Raw genomic sequence first — 12,458 nt, 5'->3', positions numbered from 1 at the left:
AGGGTCTCGGCGCAAGAAGTTCTCTGAGTAGCTTGAAGTGAAGGACAAGAGGATGACTTATTCTTTGCGTACGTACAAATATAGATGGAAGATTCAATTCTTCATCAACTTAATTGGTGAATAAATAAAAAAAGGGACTTAATTCAATATGAATAAAGATAAAAAATGAAGGTTTGCAAAAGGCAAAAAAAAATTATTGATCATGTGGATTTTCCCGATAACTGCTAGATATAATTAATGCATGCTATGCAAAGAAAGCTTCCAATCATCAGTAATAGAAATTTGATTTAGAAAATGAAAGAGATAAAGAACAAGAAATTAATTTTCACTCTACAAGGTATTTGAGCAATCTCCTAAACAGTTGATGATCATAACCCAAAAAAAAAAAGATCTATATTATGTACACTCAATAAGAAGAACTAAAAACCAAAAGTATTTTAGTGATCTTGTTGTACAATGTTAGAAGAACTAATGGAATCCTCTTGAGCCTCTTGACTGATAAAGTTCCAATCTACTCTTTGCATCTGGCAATATAGATTCAATTGTGGGATCTTGCACTAAATGTGCTTGCTTTGATGACCATTCTAATACAATAAGCATCTCTTCATTTGCAAGAACCTCACTGTCAGGGCAATTTAATGTAATGTAGCATACAAGGATCAATGAAGGAATCTGAACCATTTGCTCCCCAAAGTAAACTAGTTGAATTAAGTGCTTGGCACCTCCTGCATTTATAATAGCCTTTGAATGATTGACACACAGATAATTTTCTGTGCAAGCAAACTTGTTAAGAGCAATTGCTGATTCCATTGTAATTTCAGGCTCCCTTTCATCCAGCAACTTCACCAAAGGGCCAATGATTCTAGTTTCTGTTGCTCGAAAAGTCCTCGCCAAGTTACCGATTGCTCGGATGCAAGGCATGAGGAGGTCTGAGTCTGCCTTTTCAATTACTTTCAGGAGTTGATCCACAACTGCTTTGGCAGTAGGGGAAGTAGGCTTGAAAGCGGAGCGTCTCAATTCAGGAGTTTGCTCAGCTACTGCTGTGATTTCCATTAATGCCATAGCTGAATTGGATTGAATATCATCAACGCCTTTTTCTAACAAAACTGCGAAGCATAAAAGCGCTCGTGACTCCGTTATGCTTCGACATATGGAGACATTTCCTTTGCAAAGTTGCCAAAGTGCTCTTGCTGCCATGGCCTTCATTTCTGCTTTTGTAGCTGGGTCTTCGAATTCTCTACCTTTGATGCTTGTTCCAGTTAAAACATGATGGTGGTGACGTTTTGAATGGCTTTGGTTACCTCTTGCAGGGTTTGGATGATGAGGTTGACTGTTACTGGGACTTAGTGCTTGCTTTTGCTTGGTAGTGTTAGGAGTTATATTCTTCATTGCCAAAGTGTTGGTCACTACATTTTGCATTTGGCTAGAACTGTTATGATTCATTGGATGAGAAATTCTTAGGTTTTCATCTTCATTTTCCTTTTTCTCATGTGGATTTGGTTCATTATTGGCCATCACAACCGAATGAATTGACATACTATGCTTGCTTGCAATTGCATACTTGCTATGTTCTTGAATCGTCTCAAAAGCAAGATGACTAACAAGAAACCGAATTATATTGTTTTGCGCAAAATGGTCTTGGCATTTGGGATGATTTGCAGCCAATTCAGACACAGCCCAAGCCACAACAGCTTGAACTTTCATATGTCCTTCTTTGAGGATTTTTGCAAACACTGTACAAACCCCAGCATTCACAATCTGTTCGACGCTTTCTGGGTCTCGTCCCAATAATCCAATGGCTCTAGCAGCATTTTCCTGACCCTCCATTTTCCCTTCTTTTGCCAACTTGAGCAATGGAGGAACTCCACCTTCCTCTATTATCAACTTTCCATACCGATCATTGTCTCGAGCCAACGAAACCAACGAAGCTGCAGCATCTGACCTCTCCTCTAAAGAACCTGTAAAAAGTATAGCAACTTGTTCCCATATAAGACAAAGAATTGGTTCATTTGCAGCAATAGGAGGCAGGCCTAAATACTCATCGTCGCGATCATCCGCAGAAGCTGAGACACGCAGAAGCCAAGAAACGTCGCCTATAGAATTCTCCAATTGCATTGACGTTTTTCGAAATGCACCAGAGGGGATGATGGTGAACATACGTTTCATAAGCCCAGTGGCTCGACATTTGATGACTAGAATAAGGGTTTTATCGAGGACTTGCTCTGTGTCATCGATGATGCGTCTCGTTGGGCGTTCATAAAGGTCATTGCTTGCTCGAGCTGCTTGACGTAGAAGTATTGCGAGCTTCTCAGTTTTGGTTTTAATTTCTTGACATTCTTGCTTGAAAGACTGTGCCTCATCAATAGACTTTATCACCTGGTCTGCTAATTGTATTGGTCTTGCCAATATCTCTTTCACGATGTCCGCCATGGCCAAAGCGGACTAGAATGCTTATAATTTAAAACCAAAGCAATTTCAATAGGAAAACTATAGGAAGAAAAAGAAAGAAAGAAAGAAAGAAATTGGCTTGCTCTAAATCTTGAAGTATATGAGTTTTTCTTGGTTTGTTTTCTTTTCTAAGCTTTTTGAGATAGAAAAGAAACCCAAAATTTTATTCTTCTTTTTCCTTTTATGGAGCAAATTCTCTTTGTATCACCTAGGAGTGAAGGGGCTGGTGGGGCTGATGATGGTGGTGGTGGTGAAGTTGGCGCCGCCCGATGAATTTTGCTAAGGAGAGAGAGGATGTTTATAATGGTTAAACGGATTTTTCTCCGACATTTATGTTATAACGCTACTGTTATTATTATATTATATTATTAGGAAATGAATTGGTTGGGTAGTTATATAAGGCTTGGATTCTATAGTATTTTTATCATAGTACTTATAATTTTTTTTTTTTATCTATATTTACCGATCTATTTATACAAGATTTTAATTTGAATTATTTAATTTTTGCAAGTTCTCAATGTTGATTTCCCTCCAATTCAATAATGAATTTAATTAATATTATAGAAGTTATTTTCTGAATGTGTTAACCATTTCCTATTTCTAAATTACTAGATAATTCATTTACAAAATAAAGAAATTTTATTATTGTCATACTATATTATTCATTTATAGATAGAGTAATGTTTTGTTTATTAGAAATAAAATTTGACAACTTTGTCTAGAATTCCCAAATCAAAACTCTTTTCTATTTTAAATCAAAATCAAGCAAATTAGTTGTGCAAGAAAATTATTTGCTTCACCTCGATTAAAGAGTTCTTGATATATATTTTTAATAAAAATTGAGAATTTAATTAATGCTCCAATATTGTCCTATAAATATTTATTTAATTACCAGCTTCACCAATATACGCTTATTTAATATGCATTGAAAAATAAAATTTGTTTGTTTTAAGAATAATTTAATAGTTTAGCATAACAACATGAATTGAGGGTATATTAAAAAAATAATATAAAATGTATTTTTTTTATTATAAAATTAAATATTCATTAAACTGAAAGAGTATTTAATTACTCTATATATAAAAACCCAATTTTCGACTTTTTTTTGTGCTGAATTATTTATTTTAGTTAAAATACTTATATTTTCTTCATCGCAAAAAAAAAACAAATAGATTTGCCTTCTAACAGGGAGAGAGTAAATAACTAATGCTGAAATCTTTGATATTTGTTAAATTTTTATTTGGACAATAAGAAACTAACATATATTAACAAAAAAAACTACAAAGATGTATTACATCATGCAAGAGCTTTGTACACAAACTTCATTTCTTCCCTTGTCTTCTACTTTATTTCTAATTTAGTGCATAATATTTAAAACAGAGGATCAAAATTGGCAAACTCTATTTAATATATTCACATTAGAACAAGATGTTTTAATCAATAAAAATCTAAAAAATAATTAATTACACACTACTAACACTAGTCAATTTTCATGTTTGCCTGATCAGAATAAAAATAATTAGAAGCAGCCGCCATTGTTACAGCTGAGAGAAGAAGAGCCAAAAGTCTGTTGATACTTACAGAGATCCCTGTCATAATTTGCACGTTTATTAGGACCAGACAAGGTGAAATAAGTTGCATAAATTTTCATTAACTCATTAGCTAACATATCTTTCTGATTGTTAGACACCATATCAGAATGGTAAACTCTTGCTAGTTTTCTATAAGACTTTTTGCCTTTTTTAAGTTAAAAAAAAAAAAATTCTCAAACCCTAATTTGAGAAAATCTTTTTCTTGAATCAAAATGAAAGTTGATTCTACCGTGCTTTAAAACAATCTTAGGAGGATTTTTTACTATTTCAAAGTTTTAAAAACTTGTTACTGTTTCAAGAATTAAATATTTATAAATTAATTATAATAAAAATAATAAAATAAAATGATAAATATAAAAGATATAATATTATATTGTAAATAAATTAAAATAATTAATATTTATAATAATATTAATATACTTTTTATAATTATATTTATATAAATTTAATATATAATTAATTAAATAAATTGATAAATATAATAAATATAATATTATATTATAAATAATTTAAAATAATTAATATTAATACAAATATTAATATAATTTTTATAATTATATTTATATAAATTTAATATATAATTAATTAAATAAATTGATAAATATAATATTATATTATAAATAATTTAAAATAATTAATATTAATATAAATATTAATATAATTTTTATAATTATATTTATATAAATTTAATATATAATTAAATAAATTAAATTAATAAAATATAATATAATAATTAATTAAATAAAATTTAAATTTATAATTTAAATTAAATGAAACACAAAAATGTGCAGCCGCATAAATCGTATTTGCGGTAGATTTTACCATATTTTTAAAGTTTGGTAGAGCCTATTTTCATTCTGATCCGAAAATAATTTTTTCTCTGAATCAAAATTTGAGAGATTTTTTTTTTAACTTGAAAAATTAAAAAACCGTTTTCTATAGGTAATTTTTATCACATGACAATTTATATTTATTAAGATCCAAAAATATTTTTTTTTTTGAATCAAAATTTGAGAGATTTTTTTTTTAACTTGAAAAGTTAAAAAACTGTTTTCTACAAGTAGTTTTTATTACATGAGAATTTATATTTATTAAGATCATCAACACTTGGTACAACGATAATGTCGAATTCATTAATTATTATTATAATAAAAAAATTACTATTCTTTTTCAACTAAAATTTGCTTTATTATTATTTATTTTTTTAAAGTGGAGTTTAATGATTGAGAGAGTTAAGGAAAGTTACATTGATAAAATAGATATCTTCTTTAAAAGTACGATATATTGCACTAAGTGTACGCGCACTAAGTGTACGATATATCGCACTAAGTTTCAACGATGGTATCAGTCTACACGCATTTTTTAAATGTTACTACACTTTATAGCACTTGAAAAATATGGTAACATTTATTTTTTTTTATTATTCTTTTCTACTGCACTACCACGCTTTTAAAGTCCGGTATTGTCAACTTTCACCCTGATCCGAAAAATTTTTTTTCGAACTAGAGTTTGAGAAATTTTATTTTTAAGTTGAAAAGGTAAAAAGTCTTTTTCTATAGGCAGCTTTTATCTCATGACAACTTGCATTTATAGGGATCCCCAACACTTCATGCAATGATGATGTTGAACCCATTAATTATTATTATAATAGCAAAAACTTACTATTCTTCTTCTTCTAAAACTTTCTCTTCTTTTTTCTTTTTTGTCAGGAGGGTGGAGTTTGTTGACTAAGAGAGTTGAGGAAAGTTACATTGATAAAATAGATATTTTCTTCATCTAAAAACTTGCTATTTTTCTTTTTCTTTGGGAGAGTTGAGGGATTATTGATGGGAAGAGTTGAGAAAAATTAAATTGATTTCTTTTTCTTCGACAGTTTTAAGTAATAAAAGGATTAGATAAGGTATCAGCTTGTGGCTTAGGGTTTTTTTTTTTATGGGGAGAGTTTGAGGAAATTTACATAGATAAATAGATAAGGTGAAGGGATTTTCAATAATTCTAATTTGATCTTTGCTTTTCCTTGTTTAACAATTCAATTCCTTATCAAGAGGACACTGTGGAGGAGGCACGGGATGCCCAGACCGATACGCATTCCCACCGACAGTGATGAAGAGGCAATGGAAAACCCTCCACCCGTTCCCAATGACGCCGACACAGGAACAGCCGAAGGAACGGAGATCAGGCACTCCAATTCACCGGATGTCCAAACCTATCGCCGATGAAACAAGGCGACGATGATTGAACCACCACCTTCCTCTCCAATAGTCACAATGGGAACCCTAGAAGGCGAAACACCTCCAGAAGCCACAACTTCCACCGGACATGGGCAGAAGCGGCCGAGAACACCTTCACCACCACCACCGTCGAGCCCAGTTTGACAACCAACGACACCCATGGACATACCTCCAGCAGGCCACGAGGAAGGCGAATTACCCAGCGATTTGCCCAAACCAACCTACCCTGATCACATCACTCAGACCCTGATGTTCAACAAGGCGTCTGAACGAGCCAGACTAGACAGAGTCTCTTCTCTGCCCTACCACCCAGGTAAGTACATTCACCTTGGCACTCTTGAAGCACTGAGACTCCAAGACCATGTACGTACCCTCATCTCTGCCATTGGTTGGGACACATTTTTCCACATTCACTTGCCATCCTTCATTGAACTCACACACGAGTTCTTCACTACTTTCTACTTTGATAGACCAGCCATGCATAACCTGCACACATCAGACGTTATTGGGTTCAGGCTATTGGGACAGCAATTTCGCTTGTCCCTGCAGGAGTTTGGCTCTGAATGCCCTGATTCCACCTGGGATTTTTCTGCTGAATTCAATCCCAGCAATGCCTATTTGGAGTTGTGTGATAACCCCCTTGATTCTTACTCGCCCACCAGGTCCAAGGACCTGTACCTGAAAAATCCAAGCCTCAAATACCTGCACAGATTCTTGGCCTACATATTTTCTGGAAGGAAGGATGCACCCAACATCCTGACCAGAACAGAGTTGTATATTTTGTGGTGCATGCACACTCACCAGAGAATCCACCTGGGTTACTGGGTTGCTACCCAATTATCCAGCACCATCCAGTATCACCGCCCCCTGATTCTGGGCCATTTGATCACTGCCATAGCAGTGAATCAAAAGTTATTGCACCCAGACCACACTGACCTCACCCCCACCAGCAAACCAATCCCCTTGGACCTTCGATCTTTAGATGATATGGGGTTGCTTTGCAAAGTGGGGAATATTTTTTCTCTTTCACCTGCAGGACCTCTAACACCACGCCATGAGCGTGTATTCAGGAGGAAGAAGGCCACCCTTACCACAGTACACCAGCAGCCTGCCCCAGCAGGTGAGACAGTAGGGGACACAGAACAGGCACCCCCAGCAGATGAACCACCTCCTGTGGCACCACAATAGGAAGCAAATCAGGCCCCTGAAGACGTAGCCCCAAACCAGACAGTAGAGGCTCGTCTCAGCAGAATTGAGGACATAATGCATCATATGGAGCAACTGTTGCAACTGCTGGTGGACCACTTTCTGCCTGCAGACCAAGACAGACAGTGATTTGGCCGAGTGATATGCCCAAATCACCTGCCCAAATCACCCACAGGCCAGGAAGTCCCTTTCCCTTTCCTTCTTAATTTTTTTACACATTGAGGACAATGTTTGCAATAGGTGTGGGGGTACTGTTAGGTTATTTTTGCATTGATTACATTATCTTTTGCTTTATTTTTGTTTTTTTTTTTTGCATCTTTTTACCCTATAACACACACCAAATTTTTTTCTTTCACACATTTTTCTTTTGCACACAATTTTTTCACTTTCTGCACACACACACAGAATTTTTTCTTAGCCATTACTCTACTCAGCATAGATAACAAGGTTAAAAGAGCTTCTTATCCCATGACCCCATTGATTTTCCACCCCTTTAAGCCTAAATTGAATCAATTACAGTGTGCTACCTTTACTTAGGAAGTTCTTTTCTTGAATTGAATCTTTAAACTTGCTTTGGCCAAGGGAAATAAAAATATAAATACATGCAAATATAAAGTTAGTGTAACTCCCTATGATTTGATTTGCCTAAACTGTGATGAAAAGAAAAAGAAAAACCAGCACAAAACACGAATCATAAACCTGTTCCAATGGCTAAATAAGCTATGAACAGAGCTAGTAGCCACTTGAACAAGTGACTAACTGAGTAACCGGAGGTGGGTATCACCAATATGCACCTTCGCGTAAAAAAGTTGGTGACTTTTTCAGGCAAGAATAAAGAAAAAGTGCTGCTAAATAAAAAGTGTGCTTAACAAGAAGGGCAAGTTACTCCTAGAGGGTTGCATCAAGCTTAAAATAAAAAGAATAAGCATGATAGAACCAAAAACCTTTCTCTTGGCCATGGTAGGTGAAAAGAAACAAGGAAAAGGGAGAACAACCTTAGTGCATGTACTCCATACTGTAATACTTCAATTTGGGAGTCTAGGGGGGCTGATTAAGTGGTACTTAGGCTCAAAAGAAAAAGGGGCTTGATTGACTAAGTTATTTGTTGCTTGAGGACAAGTAAAAAGCTAGGTGTGGGGGTATTTGATCAAGCATAATTTAGCCACATTTTTATTATATTTATCACTGTTTAAATACACATTTTTCTAGCTTAATTTATGTTTTTGTTATGTTTTTGTAGAAAAAGAAGAAAATGGGAAGTTTGAGAAAAAAATACAGAAAAAGCTGGAAAAGTGATTGGGTCAAAGTGATTTGGCCAAATCACCCGCAGAAATCAGAAGCAGAAAGCTAGGGCAGAAATCTGGAGGCAACACACAGAAACGATTTGGGCAAGTGATCTGCCCAAATCAGCCGCCCAAATCACATTGACGCAGAGAAACAGCAGAAGCGGGAAAAGTGCAGAAAAATGAAATTCAAAAGCAAAGAAGTCCAAATCCATTTCAAACACTCCAAGATCAGTCCCTTAAGCCACGAGGAGGTCTTTTCACTTGAGGAAATCCATTCACAATTAAATACAAGATCCAAAGAGGAATCAAAGACCACAAAAGACCAAGTCAAGATGGGAATTTCCAAACCCTAATTTGATTAAAATTCTCCAGCTATAAAAGGGACAGCTTCCAACCCAGCAAAGAGCATCATCTGATCTTCGGCAAATCTGCAGAAAATACAACAGCTTGTCTTCTTCTTCTCTTCTTCTTCTCTTTTGTGATTTTGTCCACCATGAGTGGCTAAACAATTCACTTTTCTAGTTGAAGTTGGAAATTTCAGATTTGTGATGAATTGGGAGATTTAATACTCCATTATCAAACTCTTATTTATTTTCAATATTTATGCAACTTGATCTTTCTATAATTATTGCTTTGCTTTTAAAATTAATTAAGGCCTGTTGCTTTTAATTACTTGAGTAATATATTGTTTGAATAACTTAGGTCCGTAATTGCTTAGGTTATTTAATCACAAGTATAATTGGTTGCATAATCTAAACTTGACCATGCGGTTGGCAAGGTTAGAGTTGGGTTTCTCTAAGTCCTAATGCAGTTAACAGTTGTTCGATGCTAAAAGCCCCAAAGACGTGCCTTGGCAACTTGTTAACTAGAGTTTGATTAGCGAATGTTTCCTAATCAAACTAAAACTAAGGAGGAATTTGGATTGTGAGAAGCGTCTTCCACGTCCTAAACTAACTTATTGAAATAAATAAGAGTATAAAAAAGATCAATGATCAATTCTAAACAAACTGGAATTCATCCATACTTCAACTAGAATCCTTTTCCTATTGAAATTCTTATCCTTTTAAATTATTGCTTTCTTTTGCTATTTAATATTACTCATCAAATCAAAACCCCCTCTTTTAATTATTTGTTATTTACTTATCCAAGTTATTAATAGGAAAATTTGTAGTGTCAAATCCCTGTGGTTAAACCCTATTGCCACTATCTGCAATTTATTTTGTTGGTTGATAATAGGTTTATTTTTTACAGTTTCGACAACTGCTATCACCTTCATTCTTCAACCCTTAAATTTTTGGTAACATATGAATCATACTTGTTCGCAATTCCAGTGGTGCATTTAACACTGGATATGTTATGCAAAGAGGTTGCTCTTCGGCAGCAGCTGCGGCCATCGTGTCTCTTCAATTGGACTCAACTGGGGGTTCGGTTGGTGTTGAAGCCGTGGGTCCACGTCTTTGGTGGTCTCACACAGAGGGGTTCGGGTAGGCGGTTAAGAGGCTCTCGAATTGGTCTATTTTTGCAACTTGGTTGCTTTTCTCAACCGTTTTGCGGTCTTCTTTATTTCTAGATCAAACCGAATTCTACTGTTTTCAGACCTGGCCATAAAAATAAAAACAAATTATTAAAGGTCCCTGACAACAACGCTAAAATTTGATGGATGTCAAATTTGTCAATTAAAACTAATTTTCCTTTTTCTTTAATTAAAAGATTTTGTTGAGAGAGTAAATGAGTGTCGATCCCATATAGAACTTAAAGTTGTTTAAATTGAATGACAAGTAGAATAAGAAGAATAGTTTAAAACAAAAAGAGAGAAGAAGAAAATTATTATTTAGAGAAATTGATTTTTAGAAGATTTAAAGAATAAATAAAATAATGCGATTGGAATTATGAAACAAATAATTGATAAAGAAAACTCAGCTGAAGGTAATTGAAATTGAGAAGTTTGCAATTGATCATTGATTAAAAAGATAGTTTATCTTATTATCTATTATTTGGTTACAGTATTCAAACAAGCGAATTTCACCAATTTTTACTTAGAATTTAAATTAATCAACATAGCAGTTAAATTAATTCTTAATTAATTAATAACCCTGTGTGTAGATTCAATTAATTAACTACTTTAAAAGAAAAGAACCCAAACTTGATCAATAATAACAAGCGAATTATTTAAATCAAATTAATTAATTACTTAACATAAATAAATATTTTAGTTGTTACTTATATTAAACTAATTAAACAATTAAGTATTTATTTGGCTTAATTAGTAATATGTTATCTTTTTGGGAGATTCAACAGGTTTCTTGAATTCCTACTAAGAGGTAACAATGGGGTGGTGTTCCTCAAAAACAGAAATTAAATGAAAACATAAATAAAATGAATAGAAATTAAGAACAAAATCTCACAATTTTAAATACACCTCAATTTGATTAACCTTCAACTGAATAAAAGAGTTTAGCTTCTAAGAATCATAACAAAATTAGATAAAATAAAATAGAAAAAGAGGAAGAATTCGGCCAAGAAGGAGCCGAAAAAAAGATAGAGGAAATCATATGAGAAATGTAGAGAGATGATTTTCTACTTATAGGACAGCCTTTATATAGATTTTTTTTAAATAAAAAGATAATTATTTACAATTTAAAAAAAAATAAAATAAATCTACTACTCCAATAATGACTTTTATCCTAAATCTGTCCGTCAGTTTTGACTACAACCTGCAAGATTGTACATTTCAGTTAACAAAAACTCTAAAATACTCTTTTAGTTTCTTTTATTATTTTCAACTCAAAATCTGTTTAAAATTAAAATTAAAGTAAAAATCAATTATTTATATCAAAATCATAACAAAATTATAAAATTTAATATAAAAAAATGGTGAATTTTATCAATTAAATTAATTGCATGAAAAGGAAGGGAGAATGGTTATATGGTGAAACCATTAAATTAGATTGATTTCTTTTGATAAATTAAATTTAAAAGATAAATTTACTTATTTATGAAGTTTATATGAAGTATATGCGGAAATTAGTTTATCCGAACCCAACTCGTCAAGAACCCAATTTAAAATTAATTTGAATTATATTAAAATTTATCCTAAATTTAATTATTATTATTTAAATAAAATAGATTTAATTTCATATATTTTAATTAATAATTTATATTAAAATATTTTTTTATTAATAATTTTAATTTAAAAAGTTTAATATTTAAAAATAATAATTTTTTAAATAAAATATATAAAATATTTATAAATATTATTATAAAATATATTTTTTATTAAATTAATTATTTATATAAATAATTTTAAATAATGAACACTCTATATATAAAATTTAAATTCGTCATGAGAATTATTAAATTTAAATTTTTTTCAAAGTTAATTATAATTATTCAAAATCCATATTATTAAGATTTGATGGAGTTAAATATCCAAAAATATTGGACGCCATCCCTAATTATTTGTGGGTTTGTCCATAGATGCGTTAAATTGAAATTTGGAAGGGTTTCATATCAACTCCTAATCCCTGTTTCTTAAAAAAGAAAAAGAAAATAATATTAAATAAAATTAAATTTGAGCATATTTTATTGAATTTTTAAAATTATAGGGGTCAATGTGTCAAAAATTAAAATATGCATTCGGCAACCAACCAAATGGATCGGAGAAAAAAAAAAGGTAGATTTTAATAATTCCGTCA

At 32.4% G+C, this 12,458-nt stretch overlaps 1 protein-coding gene across 1 annotated transcript; it reads right to left on the bottom strand.

Annotated features, from left to right (window-relative positions):
• Positions 1–445: 445 nt before the first annotated feature.
• On the bottom strand, positions 446–2,430 carry LOC110607515. Its single transcript, XM_021746640.2, has one exon. The coding sequence runs from the start codon at positions 2,428–2,430 to the stop codon at positions 469–471; it is 1,962 nt and encodes a 653-aa protein (XP_021602332.1). The 3' UTR covers positions 446–468.
• Positions 2,431–12,458: the final 10,028 nt, after the last annotated feature.

Source organism: Manihot esculenta, chromosome 11 (genome assembly GCF_001659605.2).
Source record: "Manihot esculenta cultivar AM560-2 chromosome 11, M.esculenta_v8, whole genome shotgun sequence".
Classification (NCBI taxonomy): Eukaryota; Viridiplantae; Streptophyta; class Magnoliopsida; order Malpighiales; family Euphorbiaceae; genus Manihot; species Manihot esculenta.
The sequence above is the reverse complement of the archived record's forward strand: the minus strand, read 5'-3'. Positions and strand labels throughout refer to the sequence as shown.

What these genes read in the sequence shown, in the direction of transcription:
- LOC110607515 (XM_021746640.2), bottom strand. Translation starts at nt 2,430, where the DNA reads ATGGCGGACATCGTGAAAGAGATATTGGCAAGACCAATACAATTAGCA.